Source organism: Silene latifolia, chromosome 1 (assembly GCF_048544455.1).
Source record: "Silene latifolia isolate original U9 population chromosome 1, ASM4854445v1, whole genome shotgun sequence".
Classification (NCBI taxonomy): domain Eukaryota; kingdom Viridiplantae; phylum Streptophyta; class Magnoliopsida; order Caryophyllales; family Caryophyllaceae; genus Silene; species Silene latifolia.
In genome coordinates, this window is record NC_133526.1 from 84215321 (window position 1) to 84238042 (window position 22722).

General features: G+C 34.9%; 2 protein-coding genes across 2 annotated transcripts; both read left to right on the forward strand.

The window, feature by feature from the left end:
- The first annotated feature begins 14050 nt into the window (after window positions 1–14050).
- On the forward strand, window positions 14051–17037 carry LOC141607334 (DNA-directed RNA polymerase subunit 10-like protein). Its single transcript, XM_074426691.1, has 4 exons — window positions 14051–14171; window positions 14302–14360; window positions 16152–16246; window positions 16677–17037. The coding sequence occupies exons 1-4, from the start codon at window positions 14136–14138 to the stop codon at window positions 16700–16702; spliced, it is 216 nt and encodes a 71-aa protein (XP_074282792.1). The 5' UTR covers window positions 14051–14135; the 3' UTR covers window positions 16703–17037.
- A 620-nt stretch (window positions 17038–17657) lies between these two features.
- Window positions 17658–22015, forward strand: LOC141607344 (uncharacterized). Its single transcript, XM_074426697.1, has 2 exons — window positions 17658–18316; window positions 20463–22015. The coding sequence occupies exons 1-2, from the start codon at window positions 18042–18044 to the stop codon at window positions 21835–21837; spliced, it is 1650 nt and encodes a 549-aa protein (XP_074282798.1). The 5' UTR covers window positions 17658–18041; the 3' UTR covers window positions 21838–22015.
- Window positions 22016–22722: the final 707 nt, after the last annotated feature.

A 22722-nucleotide genomic window follows, 5' to 3' on the forward strand; every position in this document is an offset into this window, starting at 1 on the left:
CTATTATTTTGGTGATCCAAAGTTACGAGTGTGTTTAGTAGATTAAAAGGAGAAGTTGAGTGTGATTTTGTATGTGATTATGTCGTCATGTCTTAAAAAATGGCCGGAATATTCCATTTTTTTGGCCTAAATCCACTTTAAGGTACCAAAATGTGAATGAAATGCACATTAAGGTATTAAGTTTTAAAAAACTTTTCATAAGGTGTTAAGTCTTAAAAAAAGTGCAACATTAAAGGGTGTTTTTATCAATTGATCCTAATTTTATATCCACTTTTTAGATTTCCCCTCCAATAAGTTGAAAAGTCGAGAACAAAAAAAACAGAGTATTTCGAATAAAATTAAACAATATAAACTTATAAAAATTATATGTTTAGACAAAGTTTTTTTTGTAAAATTTTATAAAATTTAGTAATTTAATAAATCCAAAAAAAACGTAAGTTTTTACGTTTAATAATAAATAAAAGTTGAAACTCTAAAACAAGAATGGAGATTATGGGGATGAATTATTGTATCTTCACCCCATCACGTGGAACTATTCTCTTGATGAAACAGGTATGTTCGTACAGTCATTAGCATTTTCTTCGAGCAGTAAAACAAACGGATTCTTATATTGCATTGAGTTGGATAGTATTTAAAGAAAAACAGATTATAGACCAACATTTTTCAGTGATGACCAAGGTTTTCTTAAACAACGAGTTAGGTTGGCCGTAATAAATCATCTTGACGTTACTGATACTCTAATAAAAGACGATTTGTAGATGAAACTGTAACTGAGTCCTTGAGAAATTGCAGTTTTTGTGTTTCATATCGTGATAATGGTTTGTCAAGGGCGGACTTGACCCAATGCATTAGTTGCACTAGGCCTTGACGACAAATGAGCCTCGTGAGAAAAAAATTATTTTTTACACATATATTATATATATTATGTATATATTGCCAAGTTTTATTACCATTTTGCAAAGCAATATTAAGTTTTTTATCACATATATTGTTACATCTATTAGTATTGTGTTATGACTATTGTTGTTGTTGTCATTTTTTTCCTAACTAGCAAAGTACACAGGTAGGATTATTCTCTTGATGAAACGGATGTATCCTCATAATTGGCAAAGATCAGGTCGGACTATACAATATGATTTTTTTTGTAAAGTGTAGTATATGAATTTTTAGTAAAAAAAAATGATAATTCATCTTAGGGCGACGTCCTATCTACCTACCTCAAAAAAAACTCCAAACAACGTATTAGGCATTGCCCTCCTTGGTTGGGTACGGTCGACGGTAAGGGTTGATGTCGTCTCGACGACCGGAGTAGTGGCTAAAGATGCCACCACCACAACGAACACAAGTAACATTTTAGCTGATGGATTTCAAATTGTAAAAGAGAGTTATACAATTAGAGAGAGATATAAATTGTTTCAAATCATCCTGTTGGAATATGTGTCCTCCGACAATAATGCGATCACAACTGTTGATCATGATGATCACATGATTAAATCTCATTTTAAGAATACATTTGAGATGTAATTTTTACAGTCAACTGATCCACACATATCGGTAATGATTGGCTGACTAGAGTTTGACATTACTGTCGTGCGACGGTGGTATCAGTTGATCCCCTTAGGTCATACCTATAGGGAAATACTCTTAATTGATTATTTAATTAATCGTATGCCGATACGAGTTAATTACATTGCTTAAAATTGACGGATGATTTTGTGAGTAAAGTTAACGTGTCTTATTGTAATTCGATTAAATTAGATACGGTCTAAGTAATTGAATTGTTTTATTACTTAGATAAAATTATTGTTTACGAAACAATTTGGAATTGAATTTGGATGAATAATTTATTATAAATACAAGACGTTGTAATTTATAATTTGATAAACCGTTTTGGTACAAGTGATTACGAATTACTAGTCGATTTTGTAAATGACATATTTTATGAGTATGTTGATTTTTAATATGTTAAAAATACATTGCAATTTCACATGTCAAGTAACATGTCACATTTGTCACAATTGACAAATGACAAAAATAAAATGGACCTCCCATTTTATTAAGTGTACCGAAATAGGAGGGTTAGGGTCTTTAAAATTGTGTTAATTATTTTTAAGTGGAAAACACAATAATAAGACCTTGCTTGTAGCCTTGCATGCCTATGATTCTTGGGTAGAAAAACTAGCCCATGCATTGGGCACTCTTACTCCTCCAACCGGTTTTAACAAGAGGAATGATAGATTTTTCCTCTACAATTTTGACAACTTCAACTCATTTTCTAGTGTAAGAAAAATAATTCTCTCTACTATTTGTGAGAATCTTAGAGAAATAAAATCACAAAAATTACTCCCTCTTGGACCGATTTATTCAAGAGCAATTACAAATATTTTTGTGTCAATTTTTATAGTAAGACTTATATTATTACTAGATCATAATAATATTAGTTATTAAGAGGTTTCCTTGGGTATATGCTTTTGGGAGAGATTCTAAACTTGAATCTTGTTCATCCATTATTGGAAAGCTCAAGAACTAACAAGAAGGAGATCTTGTTGGTGCCCATAAAACCGAAATCATATAGTAAGAACAATGATTTCTTCTCTTATCTTATTTATGTTTGCATGCATAAGATCTAGAATTTATTTTATGACTAAATAAATTGATTCATATATGAATATGTTAAATTATGAGATTAATGAAGTCTAACACATCCCATTTTGATCGAGGAATTGAATGAGCAACTGTACTTTCTTCCTTAAAAAGCATATATAAAGAATATCAGTTTTAGAGACAAGGATGTTATAAACAATTATTTTCTGTGGCATCACAAAGTTGACGATTAATAAGAGATTGTCTGTAATACCCCGTATATTTGAAGACTTAGTTAAAGGATTGTCAACGGTAAAATGTGAATGAGTTACATTTATTAAACGAATTTTATGAATTTAATTTATTAACATATATTTTATGATCATTATTATTACTATTTATCAATTTATACTTTTAATGAGGAAATGTGTTTTGAAACGGAAATCCATATTTTAAGCTTTGATGTGATAATAATAATAATAGTAATAATAATAGTAGTAGTAATAAGTAATAATAGTTGTAGTAGTTGTAATAATAATAATAATAATAATAATAATAATAATAATAATAATAATAATAATAATAATAATAATAATAATAATAATAATAATAATAATAATAATAATAATAATAATAATAATAATAATAATAATAATAATAATAATAATAATAATAATAATAATAATAATAATAATAATAATAATAATAATAATAATAATAATAATAATAATAATAATAATAATAATAATAATAATAATAATAATAATAATAATAATAATAATAATAATAATAATAAAGAGAGAAACTTTCCTAAAATAATACTACCTTACTACTATATATATCATGCTAGCCTATTCGTAAATCACTTATTCACTTTTACAACATCACATAAAAGTTAGAGGGAGAGAGAGGGAATTACAAGGGAGATAAAAAGGGAAAAGGGAATTGAGCAATCAATTTGCGGATTTTGCATCTACTCTCATTGGATTGAATCTTTTATTTTGTAAGTTCATCATTAATCTTTCAAAGATTTAATATTTAATCTTTATAAGCATGTTTTTCGTTTTACTTCATCACCTAATCATATCTAGATTAAATATAATCATCTATAGTTAAATTTGTGACGATTTTATTAAAGAATAAAGTTATAGCAATTCTGTAAATCTGTAAGTTGTCTTAAACGAATTATTAGACCGTTTTAAAGTTGTTATCTTCGAAAACGTAAAGAATAGACTTAGGTTATTTTCAAGTCTAGTTTATGCCTAAACGTTCGTAGCAATTGGCCGTGTAGATTTTCAAGAATAAATTCGTTATGAAATGTCGGCTAAGAACCCATGAATCCACTAGTAGTCTAAAGTTTATTTCCTAAACCTAATTTATAAATTGAAATTTAGTTGGGCCTTTTGCATACATTAACTTGGAAGAGTCTAGATGATGGTAGGCATTGAAATTTCTCAAAAATCATATGTTAAACTTGTTTTATGAATCGATACTTTTTATGCGACGGAATTCGTCAGTATTTATAAATCTTTCAAGAAAACCTTGATAAGTCTAGAATTTGAGAAAAGTCTGTTTCACAAGAACTGTAGATATGTGTCTTAGGGTTCCAAACCTCACTAGTCTTGCATCGTTTGGATTTTTACTAAATTAATTATGAATTTTATAGCGAGACTGAACTGTGCTGTAAAACGGTAGAATTAGAGATTTAGCTTTGAAGTTGTCAAAAGGATTAGGACGTGATGGGCATAGGATAAGTGCATGATTAGTTGGTTGGTTATGTAGTAATTTTACATAATTATGTTATGTAGGTTATGGATTTGTAAAGGATCGATTTGATTGCTTGTGTGACTCGTGTGACTCGAAGATTTGCTATCAGGTAGGATAACTGCTCAACTCGTCTTAACTTTGTTGATTTGTGGAATTTATAAAAGTATTGAAGAATTTGATGGATTAATTGATGTGGATCACATATTGTTGGATTGTTTATTGTTGGAGTATTTATATTGGAATTTCGTTTGCATTGGTGGTCCGGTTAAAACTCGTCGTCAAAAGCTACCAACCAAACCAATATTTATAACTTCACAAACTACTTTTAGTAAAGAGGTAAATAAAGATCAGATCCCAAGGGACGGGTATTGATGTAGGATTTTCAATTGCAAATAGCTATGTCTAAGGGTGTCACAATTTGGGTTGAGATGAAGTTGGTCTAAACTAATTAACAAAATAAAAGTAAAGTAATGAAAACAAGCAAGGTAATTAAAAGGAGATGTAAACAATTGATTAAAAGCACTAGGGTGTCATGGGTTCATAGGGGATTCATGGGAGTTGATCATACAAACATGTTCTCAATTATATAGCAATCACTTATTGTTGTGATCGAATCGAGTTAGTGTATATCTTACAATCCCTAAGAAGGTTTGGGTCCCAGAGCCGAATCGATTAGATTGTACAACACCTACAAGTCGACTTAATCCTTCCTATCCAACTATATGCATGGTCTAATGAGGCTCGAGTTGGTGTATAAGCTTACAAGCCTTATTGAAAAGATAGGTGATGGGTAAAAAATGCAAGGATTCATAGGCTCGCATTTCATCAAACATAACATGTGCATAAGTTGAAATCACAACAAGCAAGCAATTTAATTATGAGAACATATTAGATTAAGCATGAGTCATTCACCATGTTTGTTTCCCCTAATTCTCCATTAACCCTAGCTAAGGAAACTACTCACTCATGATCAAGTTTAGCATGCTAATAAGGTTGTCAATCATACTAACAAAGCAAAACATAATGAATAAATGAAAGTGATTAACAATAATTAAACAAGATTTAGAGAGAATTATATCTATGAAGATGATTCCAAATAATAAAGCAAAGAATAATAGCAGTACTTGATGATTGATGGAAGGTTGTCAATCCTCCAAATAAACCCAAATAATCATCTAATTACCCAAAATAAAGGAAGAACAATAGAGAAATTAAGGAAAGATTAAGATGTGATTAATATTGAGAAATGTATTACAATTAAATTAAGACTAATTTGAGAGAATTACAACTTGATTAAGAGATGGTTAAGAAGTGATTAAGAGGTGATGCTAATCTAGGTAGTACAAAAGGGTATTTATACTAAAGATTAGGTACAAGAATTAGGGTTACTAAGGGCTTAAATGACTATTAAGACATTAAGAAAAGTTTAGGAAATGCTACTCCCGAGGGAAATGAGCGGATCCCCTTGCTAGTCCTGCCTCGATCCGCTCGTCCCGTGGTAAGGCACGAGCTCTTCTGACTTGTGATCCGCTCGGATCCTCTGCGAGACGCTCGGGTTCTGGCTTTTCAAGCCGCTCGTCCTGGGAACAAGACGCCAGGATCCTGGTGTTCTGGGACGCTCGGATCGTGCTCGATTCACTCGGATTCCTGGACAGACTGCTTCTCTTCTTTTCCTCCTTAACAATCCGCAAGGATCATGTCGGGGATGCAAGGATCCTTTCAACATTGCCCATTTCACTTTATTATTTACTTAGGCCTCTAGTGTTGGTCTTCTCTTTGATGCTTAATCATTAGATGCGATCCATTTAGCTCCATTTCGCCTCATATATGCAAGGTTAGCAATCCTTTCCTACCAAGGAGACAAAACCTCAAAGAATATGCAAAATGGGAAACTAAAGATAGTAAATGACCCAAATAAGTGCTATAAAGCATAGGAACGAGGTTAATTCGAGGACTAAATGTGCTCAAATATGAGTCACATCAATTGGATACCTTAGTCTCGTTTCTGAGATGATTTTTATAACTGGCACGGCGTATAATAATATTGAATACCTCAACTTCGGTTGGGATGGTGAACACCTTAACTTCGGTTGGGATGGTGAATACCTTAACTTCGGTTAGGATGGTGAATACCTTAACTCCGGTTGGGATGGTGAATACTTCAACTTCGTTTGGAATGATGAATACCCCGGGCCAGGGATTGGCGGGATGAACGGGTGTTCCGGTTGATGAGCTCGGTTGTATTTGCATTCATATCATATCATGCATTTTCATTTATTTTATCTTGTATTGTTGTTGGTTATTCCTACTCAACCTCGTGGTTGACCGTGTATTCGTGAACACCTGTGATGAACCATAATTGGGGAGCAGATTTGACAGGTACTATTGATTAGTTGACTTGGGATCTTATGGGAATGCGTGAGAACTTGGCCAGTCTACCTAGAAGTCTAGACCATATAGATTATTTAATCACATTATTTATTTCCGCTGCGAGTTGTAATTAATTTTATATTAAGTTTTAGTTTGGATAGTTTGTAATAAACATGTAATCCCTAAATGTTATTTAAAGTACTTTGGTTTGTTATACTTTGTTATTCATTACCTCGGGAAATCGAGATGTTAACGCTCTCATTTATCTAGGAAGGCCTAATTAAGGCTCTTGGATAAATGGGGGTGTTACACCGTCTCTTTTAAAAATTTGTGAATGAATAAAGTTGACGATTTGGTATTTTTGAAATATTTGTCAAATTTGGTTAAAAAAAATTAAACTGGAATCATTAAAAGGTTGTCATGTTGCATGACAACTTTGTATTGTTTTTTTTTTCGATTTCAGTTGTTGATAATATGAGACGGTATGTGAAACCTTCTTATTTTTTTATAATTGATATATTTTGATTTTGAAGTTTTTTTTTTGTTGGCAAGAAGTCTCTATGTGACACCCCCGGATTTCTACGAAAAGACAATACAAACTTTGCAGCAGAATAAACGATGTTTTAAGAACTTTTATATTAAAAACCGCGGAGTCATTATATAAACCAAAAATTTAGTTTAAGTAAAGCTTTTATACAAAATACAACTTAGTAAGGTGAGCGGGATCTTAAACCCTAAATAAAACTCAATGATAAAAACTATGTACAATTCTAAACTACGAGGAAGGTCAATCGTTGTAAGTACAATGCTCATTGTAAGTAAAATCCTCACTAGCTCACACGTCTTCACCCCAAAGAAGCAACATTATCACATGTCATTCATGTAAACATGAACGCCACAGTCAGTGGGGAGTAACTCAAAGTTCTCTCAGCCACATTATATCAAAATGAATATAACAAAGAACTGAAATAAGGCAAGACATAATAAATATGGGATACAATTCGCTTGAAAAAATAAGCATGAGATCATTCATGTTAGAATAATAAGAGAAAGCAAGATAGAATAGCAAATGAGAATGTCATAGGCATATTTAAATAAGTGAAGTAAAGGAAAGAACATAGATACAATTAGTTAATCACAAGCACGAATTCTAATGAAATGTGACATATGCAACTATCCAAATTACACAAAATTAGTACTTAAGTCATGTGAGATAGATAAACGAGTAGTCAATTATCGCAATACATATAGCTGAAAACTATAGACATTACTTTGGAAATCATCTAACAAACATTGCACGGGATGTGGCTATTAACGTCACATGCGCACTCATGGTTTTCATCTCACCATAATAACGGATGGGAGCATCAATCAAGGCGATCATATCGCAATTATAAGGCTTGCATCTCATCTCTAGTGTCCGATAGGACCAAGACCCTTACATTCAATCACATAAGACGTAAACTCCCGTGTAGAAAGACATATGCCAATGACCATAACCAAGCAAGACATTTACTTCTTTAAGACTCAATTCCTCCTGGCAGGACGACGATAATATATACGGTCATAGTCTAAATATGGTCAGAATCTCGGGATGTACTTTACCCGATTCAACAAGCGATACACGTTTCGCATCCAAGACTCGATCGACAGGTCGAGTACCCCGAATTCGACAGAACGGCACGAAAGAGGCGGAAAGAGTATAAGTTAACAAACACTTGGCAGAACGGCACAAGTAAAAAAGATAAATCAAGTAAGAAGGCATAACATTTGGCATTTCACAAGAATACGACTTATTATAAGTAAATGTTCAAGATAAACATTTCATACTTGAAACTTGATTAAGATTCGACGATGAACAATTAAGAACTCATATGTCGAGTATAGAATACCATTTCAATCTTATATAACTTGTATAAACCTTGTATTTCATTTTTATATGTCACATGAGCTTAAAATGGAAAAAGTGATAACAAATGACTTAAGTGATACGAAACACATGGCAAAATGTAAACAAATGAATATGAACTCAAAGATGAAGTATATAACATCATTTCATACTTTCCTATCATGAATAAACATTTTATTTCACATTTATATGTTACTTGAACAAAGTATAAACAACCCATAACAAATGAATTAACTAATACGAAACACGAGGCAAAACGTAAACAAACCAAAATCTGAACCACCCATAAGCATGTACGAGTCAACAAGGGAAAACTTGGGTCATAATACGAATAAAAAGCATATGCAACCATCATACACAAAGGATATATATTTATAGAACTTGAAACGGTAAAACGGGCCCCATTTACTCATTCGGACTCCGAATCAAGTGATTCAAGTGACTAAACCACTTCATTTTTTGACGCCGATCCAACTATCATATTTTCAGTAGTGCTGGAAGTCGTTCCGGTCCGATATGGGGGGTATCCCGGCCGGTACGGGGTGACCTTGTCCCGGTGGGATGGATCTCGTCCCGGTGGGATGGTTGTAAGAGGCAAGAGAGTGCGTGGCTGGAGGCTACCCTAGTCTGCGATGGCTGTCATTCCTGTGGAACGCCTGGAACATGCAAGGCAGGAAGTTTGGGACGAGCTTGGGACGAGCCTAATTGAGTCGGGTTTCGTTCTAAGCTCGTTCCACCCATTTCATATGCGAGTAAGACGGTCTTTAACATATTTTTCCACCCAATTTAAAATATAAACATTTCTATAATGAATTTCCCCAATTAATTATGAACATGTAACTAACAAGAGATTACATATACTTGAGATGGAATTTAACAAGCAATCCATTTACCCATCCAACGTTACCCAAATCACTCCAATATTCAAATACTCCGACAAGAATCTCACCACACAACTTAAGGCAAGTAATTAAGGGTACATGTGAAACGGGAAATCAATAGTTTACGTTTCCAATTGCCACTATCTTTACCAAATTGTTCCCAACTCAAACAAATCCAAACTAACCAATTCATGACATAATTAAACATGTCAAATAAGCATAATTAAGACGGATTATTCTCTAATTAACATATGTAAACAACTCATTTCATCCAATTGAACAAACATGTGACAAAAGACTAGAAATTTTTCAAACAACCATAAGACGGTTTCACACACCAATTTATCCAACAATGAACATGTGAAACATGTAGAGATTCAAACTTTAACAAACACAAGAGTAAACTACAACATATAAACACATAAAATTGACATAATGTCGAGTAACCTATCATCGTTACCTTTTTGCTCTTCAATGAACACGCTTCCGACTTAAAATTATTCCGGGTTGTCCAAACTTGCACCTAAACACGAAAATGTAAGAAACTGGCACGAATCCCGAAACTTGTATGGGACGGCAGTCACGCATGGTGACGAAAGGCGGCGTCTTTATTACCTAGAAAGATGGAGGGAGAGGAGAGGAAGAAATAGGCGTGAAAATCGTTGAAAACCGATAAGAAACGAAGATTTTATAGTCGTCTAAAGATTTAAGGTGAAGGTGGATGGTAATGGAGGAAAGTTGCTGAAATTTTTTTGAGAATGAAGATGGTAGAGTTTATGTTATGGGATTGGTGGAGAGAAAAAGATAAGAGAAAGGCCCATTGGCCATCCTAGGCCCAAAACCCTAATTTGAGTCGATTTTCCACTAAAATACGTCTCAAACCTACTACAAATTTAAGACGAATATTTTATCAACATTAATATTATTATACATGTAAAGCCACATTTTTATAAAAACGGATTGGGATATTCTAGGGTGTACCCTTGAGTTTTTCGAGTTTCTATGTTGTACCCCTCCTTTTTTTATATTCTACATTGTACTCCTAAACTTCTTACTTATTTCTCCCTCATGACCTCGTTTAACTTTCTATTAACTTTATCACTATCAACCAACCGTACTTTGGCCCTTTTTCTAATTTATTAATGTTGTATCACCATCCTATATGAGAAACATCACAAATTACTTTTAATAAGCACAAACTACTATTAAAAACATCCGTTATGATTTATAACACGATAATGGATATTTGATGAACTTTTAGTTAGATTCGTAAACTATTTGATGGGTTAATGGATAATTCGACAAACTAATAAGTAAATGGGTATGTTATCGAGTAATTGGAATGTTAAATAGACGATTTAATAGGTCAATTAAGAAACTAAGTTAGCAAAGACGATAAATAAGGTCATGGTATCGATTATTGTATAGAGTTCAGGGGTACACCATAGGATTTAAAAAACGTAAAGGTATAACATAGAAAACCAAAAAAACTCGAGGGTACATCGTAGAATATCCCAAACGGATTTAAATACATATAAAATAATAAAATGGCTAAGTAAGTTATAAATTGCAACACGGAAATTTCGCGGGTGTTACACTCTAGATATAAAGTTGGACACGATTATGAAAACAAAAAGAGAAATAAATAATGTATTTATGATTTTAGGTAAACTCTAACGGACACTATCCGTATAAAGCTGTAGACGGATAATGTCCCTCTCATAAAATGAGAATGGATAGTGCAAGTGGGTGTGAAATGGATTCCCACTTGCATTTTGTGAGAGTGTCGCTATCCGCCTACAGGTGTCCGTCTACAATGAGACGAATTGTAATTTTTAACTCAATTATTCAATGGTGTAAATTATTTTAGTAAACATGAATCAGAGAAAGATTTAAGAAAATCTCATGATTTCAACACAGACTATATTTTATGGTAAATGATGTTGATGACTAATAAATTACACCAAGTCTCCTTTATTATGGTTGGACTCATGGACATATCCGTCATAACCAGAGACGGAGCTAGGAATTGAACACCACGGGGGCGAAAGGGTAATGGTTTAAGGGGAACTCGAAAATTTTAACTAAAACTTTTGCGGTTTCCATCCGCCAGCGGGGGCGACCCCACCCGATACACACACTAGTCACAACTACTCACAAGCTTGCGAAGGTCAATTATTATCCATGTGGTAGATAAGTCAAATCAGATTGATATTTCCTAGACACTTTGTTTATGTCTTATTTACCCATATAGATAATACTTGACTCGTTGCAAGTTTGCGACGAATATTGCCTGTAACAAATGAGAATTTGTGAATAAGTAAACAAATTGGTCCACTATGCAATTCAATAACCAACTTGCTAAACGTCATCGACAAATTACTAAATATCGTCGACAATTTGTAATGACTTTCCTAATCTTCCCCTCACTCTAAACCCCACATATTTTAACATCTTTTTTTCAAGTACGACATTTCCGTCACCATCGCTTGTAATTCCGCCACCAAATTCAAGTAATCGATGACGACGCAAGTAATATAAAGGGCCTATTCTTTTGGACTGAAATGGATCTGATCTGAACTAAACTGAACTTATAGGATTTGAACTTAACTGAACTGAACTTATAGGATCTGAACTGAACTAAACTTACTGGATCTGAACTGAGCTTATAGGATCTGAACTGAACTGAACTTATAGGATATGAATTGAACTTATAGGATCTGAACTGAACTTACACGATCCGAATTTAAATTAACTTAAATTAATTTAACTTAAATATTATTATTATTATTATTGTTGTTGTTGTTGTTGTTGTTGTTGTTGTTGTTGTGGTTGTTGTTGTTGTTGTTGTTGTTGTTGTTGTTGTTGTTGTTGTTGTTATTATTATTATTATTATTATTATTACTTTTTTTTATAAAACCTCAATTATTATTATTATTATTATTATTATTATTATTATTATTATTATTATTATTATTATTATTATTATTATTATAAAATAAACGCAAAATTTTATTGAGATTAAACAAAAAATTTACAAGAAATTAGTGGGCATCCAAGAGAGAATACTGATAAGAAAATATTGTCTAAAACACAAGGTAAGATAATAACATTTTTCCGCTTTATATACATTGGTTTGTTCATACATTATACTATGGTTACATCACGATAAAAAATAATGAGAAGAGTGATAATTTTGTTTTAAAAATAATAATGTATTTATGTATCGAATAATTAATAATGTCAGATGTTTTTGCATCGGTTTTTAAAAATAATACTATGTATATAACTTTTCTAAACTGAATTTATATGATCTGAACTTATAAGATCTGAACTGAACTGAGCTTATAGAATCTGAACTGAACTGAACTTATAGGATCTGAAGTGAACTGAACTTATAGGATCTGAACTGAACTGAACTTATAGGATCTGAAGTGAGCTTAAATTAAGTGACTTTAAGTCCAAAAGAACATGGCCAAACTAGTTTATTTTTTTAAAATTTTGTAATTAGATAGTAGATTTAGGTGGTTTAGAATAGTATCGTTATTGTTAGAACGGATTAACGATTATTGATAAACCCGAACCACCCTAAAGCACGGATAAATAAAAGACTAACTAACTGTATTACGTGGAGTAGAGCCCCGTACCACACCCTGGTGAAGGAGGGTACAGAGATCGGTTGGAGGAGAAAATCCAAAATAACCAATTCCTACAAAGAGGAGACACCTTGAATTGCAAGTCAATCACTTACTCGATTAACTTCCTTGTATACATGTTCAAGTCAAATGACCAGTGTTCATCGTTGATAAGAGTCTTGCAAGTTACAACGTTGAACAAGAGAATGAAGGTCATTACTGATGACTTATGAGTTGGTCATCTTGGACCAAATCCACACAGAATGCATTGTCCATTTAAACTAGTAATTTGTCGATATGCTACATTTTTGTCGCGATTTTCCCCTTCCCAATCTATATTTTGTTCTTAAAACGTATTTTTTATAAAGTTTTTTGCCTATTATTTTGCACCTTGCTTGATTTTGCTCTCTTTTGTCGATTATATTTTAGTGAATCGGGCCAAGGAAGCAAAAATATGGACTCGGAAAGGGCAGAGGACGCAAGGCATGGACGTAGACGTGGGAGTAGCGCGATCATTACAGGCTGGCGGCGCCCGACCGACTAATCACAACCATTACCTTCATAACTTTCATACAACTTACATCAGAATCCTTACAAAATGGACATGAGTCATTGGTAGATTCAGAACACGATTTTTTTTTTTTTAATTAACTAAAAATCCCTTTTACTAAGGGACTCAAATTGGCATACCAAAAGCAAACTCCAAACCTAAAATAACAAAGCCTTGCTCACGCTAACTCAAAATACAACACATCCAAGTTTCGAACCATCCGAACCTAAATCATTTGACCAATTTACCATGTTGTTATACAAATAAAACCCCTAAACCCGGCTTGATAAACCTTGGCCCATATTGGCCATCCGATTTCAAATTGCCTCCCCAATTTACCAGTTTCACCCGGGCTTGATAAAACCCTGAACCAAACTTAACTTGCCTCCCCCTTTCTTCCGCTGCACTTGTCCAACTCTCTTCCCTTTCTCCCTGCAAACATGATTATTCCAGTTCGTTGCTTCACCTGCGGCAAGGTATTAAACTTATAGGGTTTACATGAACCCTAATTAATTAATTAATTTTCCCTCTTGTGCACTCTTCTATTTTGCTACATTTTATACTATTATGCAAAATTTCATCTTACACTATAATAAATCTTTGCAGGTGATTGGAAACAAGTGGGACACATACCTTGATCTTCTCCAGGCTGATTACAGTGAAGGGTACTAAACCCTCCTCCTTTTCTTAATCTTCTTTTGATTTATTGTAAAAGATTCATTCATTTTGGAATTTTGATGTGATTAGCTTTAAATTAGCTTGATATTGTTGTGTTGTGCTTAAATGTTGGTGCAAGATTGAGTCTTTTTAGGTTAATATCATGTGAATTGGTGTAGATTTTGTTGTCTATGTTGCGGCGAAATTATTTGTACATAAAAGGTTATGGAGTGAGACTATTGCTGTCATATTGAATGAGAGGATCAATTTTGAACAAGGCTTTCGGGTTTCGTAAGTAATCGAATATGTGTCAAGGAATTGTGGTGTTCTGGGTTAGTGAGTTATTATTGTAGAGATTTATCTGTTTGTTTATTTTGGATAAGACTTAGGAAATTTAAAAGTGTATATTAGAGGTTTTCTTGGAAGGCACTGTAATGCTCAATTGCTCATTTGCTCATTTGCTCATTTGCATGCACCATTTGAGTCTTCTTGCGACGGATCTAAGCATAAGCTAGAGATGCGTAGCTACTCCCTTCATCCCGGACATTTGTTTTAACTAATTCATTTTGGTTGTCTTGGTCATTTGTTTAGCTTTCTATTTTGAGGGTGTTTTTGATTAGTAAACTTTTTCTCCACTTGCATAAAAATACAATTTGGTTCACTTGCCATCAGAAAGCAATTGTAAAAGTTGGTTCCTTCTTTCTCAAAATCTTTGTACCAAAAGTGGAGGTAAATAATGACGAGGACAGTTGGGAGTATGTTTTATGATTTTGGAGTGAGTTGTCTTCAAGAGTCAAGAGGTTTTGTTTTGGAGCTTGTTTGTTTGGAAATATATGGCTAAGGCTAACAAAGTTATTAGTCATTACACCGTCCAATATTTTTGAATTACCCCTTTTCTCAAATTTCCGCACACATATTTCAAAACTCAAACAATGGGAAAATTACAGTGAGTTCGAAGGAGTACAAATTCATGTTTCAACTGAGCTGACTGTGCAGCCATAGCCCCTGTAGAAGTTTTGTGTGAGAATATCCATAAGGAAAGGATTAGGCTTTAGCCGTTCTCTCTGTTGTCCTTGCTAATGTTTGCATCCATGCCATGCATTGAAGTCCGGCTCTTTATGTACAGATAAATGTTACTCCGTAGTCCGTATAACGCTTTCATTTTTGGGAATCAGAGCAACTTGTGTCTTCTTAGTTCTTTTATGTATAAAAGTAACACGAGCAATAAGGTCTAAGAAAACATGAAGGTTGTGTGGGAGCATGAAGAGGGAATTTAAAATGGATAAACATGTTACGAGTTACAACCTACAAACCTATTAGGACATCTTTGTTTTCAGAAAAATTGTTTTGCCAACTCCTTGAACTTTGGCTATTTTAATTCTGCCCTTGCCACCAGAGTTACCGAATTCGCTTGGTACCCTACGAATCGCGAATCATTAAGAGCGAATTCTATCCCGTCGCTTAAAAAAATACACATAGCACACATTCTCTAAAGCGAATCGCGAATTGATAGGGGCGTATTCATAGCGAATCTGGTAACCATGCTTGCCACTACACCAACCGCCTTGGTTGCTTAATAAGAGCATATTTGTATTTGTTATTGAAGAAAAATTCTTGTCCTAAATCCCACACAGACAGTGGCTGACCCTGCCCATAACTTCATGTTGTTTCTGTGTTTTATATTCGGGCCTGATGACCTGAATTATACTCTTATTTTATGTGTTTAAAATTTTAAATACAGCGGTGTAAATGTTGGGAGATGTGAAGGTTTACTAACACATTCATTATTTGTGCAACAGAGATGCTCTTGATGCTTTGGGATTGGTTCGTTACTGCTGCAGGAGGATGCTCATGACACATGTTGACCTGATTGAGAAGCTTCTTAACTATAACAGTAATTCCTCTATCTTATTTCTCCTTCAGTTTGCATCCTGGTTTTTTTACATTTAATGGTTCCTTGAGATTTCTGTCCAAACCGTGTTATTCCGTAAAATGCTTATTCAGCCCACTCTTTGTAGATCAATAGTTGAGGATTTATATCAATTAGCTGTTGTAAGGAGAGGAACAAACTGCAATAAAATTGGATTTGGTTTGATTCAGAAATTGATGCAAGGCTTTCGGTTATCATTCTTATGAATGTATTGCTTGTTATGCACTTTTTTTCACTGTTTTCTCGCCACATCCGGTATAATGCTACTCTTCGCCCATTCCCCTACCAATACCTTAATTCACTCTGCTACAGATTCTGAATTCTAGCATAGTTGTCCAAATTCTGTGTGTTTTCTGAATTTTAACAATGCTCTCATCTGAAATGTTTGTTGCAGCTCTTGATAAATCTGATACCAGTTGATGAAGCTTTTGTGGAGAGAACATGGTGGTAGAACGAAGGCGACATTGTTGAATTTAAGACTTATATTAAGTTAATATATTAGGCGGGCTAGGGGCGGTGTAGATCTCTAGTAGTTATGGCTACATTTAAACGCCGTGTTTTTCATTGTTCAACATCCACATTAATCTCCAACAGTTGATCATGTAATCCAACTAGTATTGCATCTTAATTGACTTGATATGTATGTACCACTTGGGAATTTCATGCATCTTAATTGGCGTAATATGTATTTCGAATCACTCAAACGAAGTGTTTCAAAGACCTTTGTCGATGATAGAGCATGAATATTTGCGAAATTTGTGAGAAGTCATCGACCGACACAAGAAGCACACACACTTGACTTTCAAGTGAAAGAAGCAGAAACAAACAATAAGAGGAGTTGTTTTCTAAGATTTGTAATTTAGAAGATTGGCCTGAACATAAATGGCCACTACTCGTGCATTAGTACACACATATTATGTAGATAGGGCCCATGATGGCATGATCCATGTGACATGCCTTCCACATTCTTCCTGGTCCCCTGTCTCCTTCACCTGCATTTTTTATTAACATGTTACAGTTACTAGTTGCTACTCCTAAGAGTCATAGGTAACCTTGCCCCTTAATATAATGCCCCGACTTTGTGGACTTTGCGTCGAGTCGATTTCATGGAAGTTTTTTCATTCGGCGGATACTCTTATGAAAGGTAAATGACTAACCAAAAAATTTACTCCATCTTGACAGACCTATGACTTCATGACTAAGGGACGAGATGAGTAACAAACATGTACCAACCGACAAAGGGAGATTTGTCAATTCTATTTTTGTGTTGCATCTCATCCTAAAAGAACTCGGTTTAAACCGAGACGACTTCCCAATTGAAAATCAATTTATCCCCAACAAGGTCAATAAAAATGTTGATATAATATAAGACATTAACAAAACCACCTCAATTTAGTTGATAGCACGTTTAGTAGCCGACTAGCCTCTCCTCACTCTAGTCCTCAGTGTTCTCTCCTCACGTTGTTGTTATCCTCATAATTTGTGTCACTCTCATCCTTCTTCCCTTTCTTCTCTTCTCACCTTCTTCTCACATTTTCATTCTTCTCTAATCCCTTTTAAATTATCCATTAATCCATCATTATAATCACTATTATTCCTAACTCAACATCATTATTATTACAAACAGTTTAAACTCCATTTCACTGCAATTTTTTTTAGAAAAATCCAATTTAAAAACTGCCCACAATTTCCTGAATCAAACCCTCAATTTTTAAGCAGAAATGTCATTCACAGATTGAAACAATTGAAGAAACTAAAAATGAGGGTTTTGAGTGAATCTTGGTGTTTCTGCAATGGTGGTGGCAAGTCAGAAAGACTTAAAGCTTCAATCTTTTCAAGTAAAAGTTCAACAATGGTGAAACTTTCATCTTCATCTTCAAATTCTACTTTTAATGGTCAAGGTTTTGGTACAGGGTTTTTGATTCATAAGAATCTTTTGTTGACTACTCATGCTAATCTTGCTTCTGTTAATGCTGCTGAATTAGCTGAGATCCAGCTTCATAATGGTGTTCCTGCTACTCTTGTGCCTCACAGGTGATGCTCAGGGTTATTACTTTGATTCTGCTCCCTGCCTCGCTTGGTCTCGGTCATTTGTTTACCTTTGATTAAAATACCGCTCATAGAGAACTAAAAGGGTGAAGAAATGTTTGAGACGGAGGGAGTATTTTTTTTTATTTTTTTTTAATATGATTGGTTCGATTGCTTATAATGGTTCATATTAGCCTGCACCTTTGGTGGATTAAGGCTTTAAATGGTACATCCGACCCCCCCTTACCTCGCAATTTCAGGGAGCCATTGAGGCATTGGCCATTGGGTTTATGCTGTTGTAAGGCTTTATTTGTTGTGGGTGTTTGGGATTTTGTGTTGAATGCAATGAGAATCTTTGAGAAATTAGAATGATGGTTCTTTTGTATTGGTTGTGCTGTTACTTTGATGTGTTGGCCTAATGGTAGAGTGTAGAGAGTAGAAACCGATGGCTTGTGGATGATAGGTCGCAGGTTTGAATCCCGTGTTCTTGTATTGTGCTAGACTTGTGCCTCATTTCGCACCCAAAAGAGAGAACTTTAGTAAGGTTGTAGTTTCAGTACTGTCTGCCTATGTTAACTGTTGAGAGTAGTTCATGAACAGTGTATCTTAAAGACATGACTCACATGAGTGTAGATAAATTTTGATTTCACGGATGGCTTTGTCCAGTTGGCTGGGGTGCTTACTCTACAAATTCTGACTATGTTTCCCTTTTCAAATTTTAAGCGGTTTTTGTGATCGTTTTGTGTATGGTTCTTTCGTAGATAGCAAGTTATGAGCTTTCCTGTATTTCTCAACTTCGAATATGTTAGGGAGTATTTTCTTTTCTCATATTTGTTGTTTTGTTCCCCCCATGTTATGGATAATCCTAATTCAATGTTTGATGGTATTTTCTGTTGTGATTTCCTGTTTGTCAACCATTGTTTTATGTTGCCTACTCCAAATCTCATCCGAGCTTAGTAACCACTAACCAGGGTCATAGGATTGTGAATATGATCCTTATTATTTTTGAGGTGCGGCCAATGAGGATACATAGAGGAAAGGTTGTAATTGCTCAGGGACTTATTGTATAATCAGTATATATTGTGAACTACGGAGTATTTAGGTTCTAAACTTCAAACATGAAAAATGTCATGACATATGACGGGCTGTTGAATTGTGTAGCTCACGAGATTTGGTATGAGCGACTTGCTATTATGAGCTGCTACTTGCTTTGCTCACTTGCTGAGTGCAATCCATAGCAATTTTTAAAAAAGAAGCGGGTGATAAAGAGTTGGATCTGATTTCTGGCCAATGTAACTCGTTATGTATTTCATTGACTGTTACTGTACTGAAACTATTATAGCTCAACATATTTTATCAAAAAGGATGTTATTGATAGAATGGAGATACTTGAGTAAAAGGCCTTGGGAGCGTGTTTTCGAGTCCTTGTGAAATCTCAGGTATTATAGCTTAGCAGTTAGCATATTTTAGTTTATGACTTTGTAGCTATGCTTTTCAGAGAGCAACGAGTTTCCTAGGGTCTGATAGAAGGACAGTTTTGTGAGGTTTTGATTGTAGGGTAGCTATTAAAACTTTCATCGTCTTTCCCGTTGTGTGCATATACGGAGTACTTGGTACAAATCATTGTACCGGACCCATTTTGGATACACCCTTACCAATTCGCGATTCGATCTTATAGGATGTGTGATATATGTATTTTCAGCAAGCGACGGGATAGAATTCGCTCTTAATGATTCGCAATTCGTAGTGTAGTCGAGCGATTCCGGAACCCTACTACAAATCACATTGGGTGGGTTTCCTAGAGTACAAATTATGATGTTTCGTGTACAGTATAGTAAATGACCACTAACATGGAAGATTCAATGTAGATACTTAGACATATTTTGGTGTAAGATTAAATTCATGCTGGAACTACAAGACGATGAATATATCATACTAGGTCGGTTCTGTTTTCGAAGTTAAGTTGGTGAAATATTGAAGTTACAAAATGTTGGTTGACAATTCACCTTAGAAAGGGATCACAACTGCTCATATTTTGCGGTCTCATGATTTTTATACCACTAGGCTTTATATCCTAATAAATGGTGAGTTAAATGGGTTACGTTCATGTAAAAAACCTTATCTGATGTTTCGTTTGTTCATATTCAATCAGGTTTTTTGTCACCAGCTCTGTTCTCGATCTTACAGTTGTGGGTATAGATACGCTTGAAGGAGATTCTGCTAATCATGGTCAGCAAGCTCAGTACTTTAAGGCATGTCCTAAACCAAACATTGAGTTAGGTAACATCGTTTATCTTCTAGGGCATGCTGAGAAAAAGGAGCTGACGGTCGGAGAAGGAAAAGTAGTTATAGCCACTGATAATCTCATTAAACTATCCACAGAAGGGTTTACTTGGAGCCCGGGATCAGCTGGATTTGATTCCCAGGGTAATCTTGCATTTATGGTCTGTGATCCGATGAAGATAGCCACTTCGCCAAACCCTAAATCATCTTCAACTTCTTCATCATCATCAGTTTCTTGGAAAAAGGATATTCCAATGCAGTTTGGAATCCCGATGCCCATTATTTTCGACTGGCTAAATCAGCATTGGGAAGGCAGCCTTGATGATATCAGCAAAACAAAGTTGCCATTGACTAGGTTGATATCGGGTGGACACCGAAGTGAGCATTCATGTGGTTCTTTCTCTATGAGACAAGTTTTCAAGGTAACCGAAGAAATAGAGGCAGCCACATCATCATGTAATACAGTGTCCAAACCAAGAGATCAACCCCGACAAACAAAGGAGGTGGAAAAACCGATCTCACATCCACAGGGAATTCCGACCCCAGAAATATACGAGTCGCCAAAGGTGACTGCTAATGCTGTTAAGACGAGCCCAACTCAAATCCGCCTTTTGGATATCGGTTTCCCTCCGAGGATATGCAGAGCTTCGAAGGAACTTCTCCCTAGTTCAGGTGAAAATTGTGTTAATGAGGCCTCTTCCCAAGAAGGGTCACTAAAAGAAGAAAGCCCCGTCCAAATCCCATTACCAAAAAGAGAAAATCAATTAGAAAATGAAGAAAATAAGGAAGACAATGCGTCAACCGGATCTGATGCTCAGTCGAGCTCTTCACCAGTTGCCTTGTTAGGGGCGAGAGACGAGATGAGTAGTGAAGGAGAGACATTATACTCTGCAGAAACCGCCGAGAGCAGAAACTACACAAGCCCTCCTCCCAGAGAAGGGAGATTTCAGCCAGTTGGGAGGAGCCAAAGTTGTGTGAGCTATAATAGATGGGGGCCTGTACATAGAAACCCCATGGCTCGAAGATCGTCCATGGAAAAGCAAAAAAGTTATATGACACCCAGAAAGACATACTCACAAGGTGCACCATCTCATAAGACCATGGACTTTTTCAGCCCTACCGTCTCATCTATCATGAAGAAGCGGAACAATATGGAGCAACAATCGGTCAAGCCTCGGCCACAGCCACCAGTCAAGGCTCGGCCTACTGCAGCTGTAAATTATTCTCCTAGGTGGAATTTTTGATGAACTTGTTATTATCTATGATAATTAGAGGAAAAGATACGTTGGATTTACTCATCTCAAGTGAAGTGGTTGCCAATAGTTTCCATCTTCCTTTACTGTAACTAAATTGTTGTCATTAGCCCCATGTAGACGGTTGCTTGTTAGAACTTACAACTAATAAGAAAATTATTAAAATGTTGTATCTTGTGTGCTTAATTGACAATAAACGAAAATTCTTTCTAAAATAATTGTTTAAAGTTGGTTTTTGATTTTTTTTCGTACTATAGTGATCCATGATTACATGTCCTCTTTCTTCACAAGTATATTCACGGAGAGTAATGGGTGGTATTGAAATTCATTATCGCTTGTATTTGAATGTTTGATTTATCGATATGGACAATAGGGTATCGGCAATATTTTGATGCATCAGTATAGATGTGTATACTCATTGTACCGGCAATATTTTGAAGCATCACTTGTCCAGAGCCAGAACATCAGCCATTTTTATGGGATGCTTTATGACGTTTTAGTATTACCTTGTAGGCTTATAGCAAGGTGGTTTAAGCGTCATTGTCGTAGGCCTGCTCAGGCATTGTTGCATAGCATCAGACATATCGGATATGAGTATTAGCACCACTTCAAGAAGCTCATACTCCAGATCTTAAAAGATAAATCATGGAACAGATGCCAATGAAACCTGTGACCACTCTTTTAATCCTTGTGGTAATTCTTGCTGGTACCGAGACAGTAGAAGAAATAGCAGAGAAACAAGTTTGCAACCCTCAGGACTCTTCGACGAGACGACAAGTGGTTTGGTTTTTTACCACCAGACATGTCGGATACAAGTATCAGCGCCTCTTCAAGAAGCTCATACACCACATCTAAAGATATACTCATGTAACATGG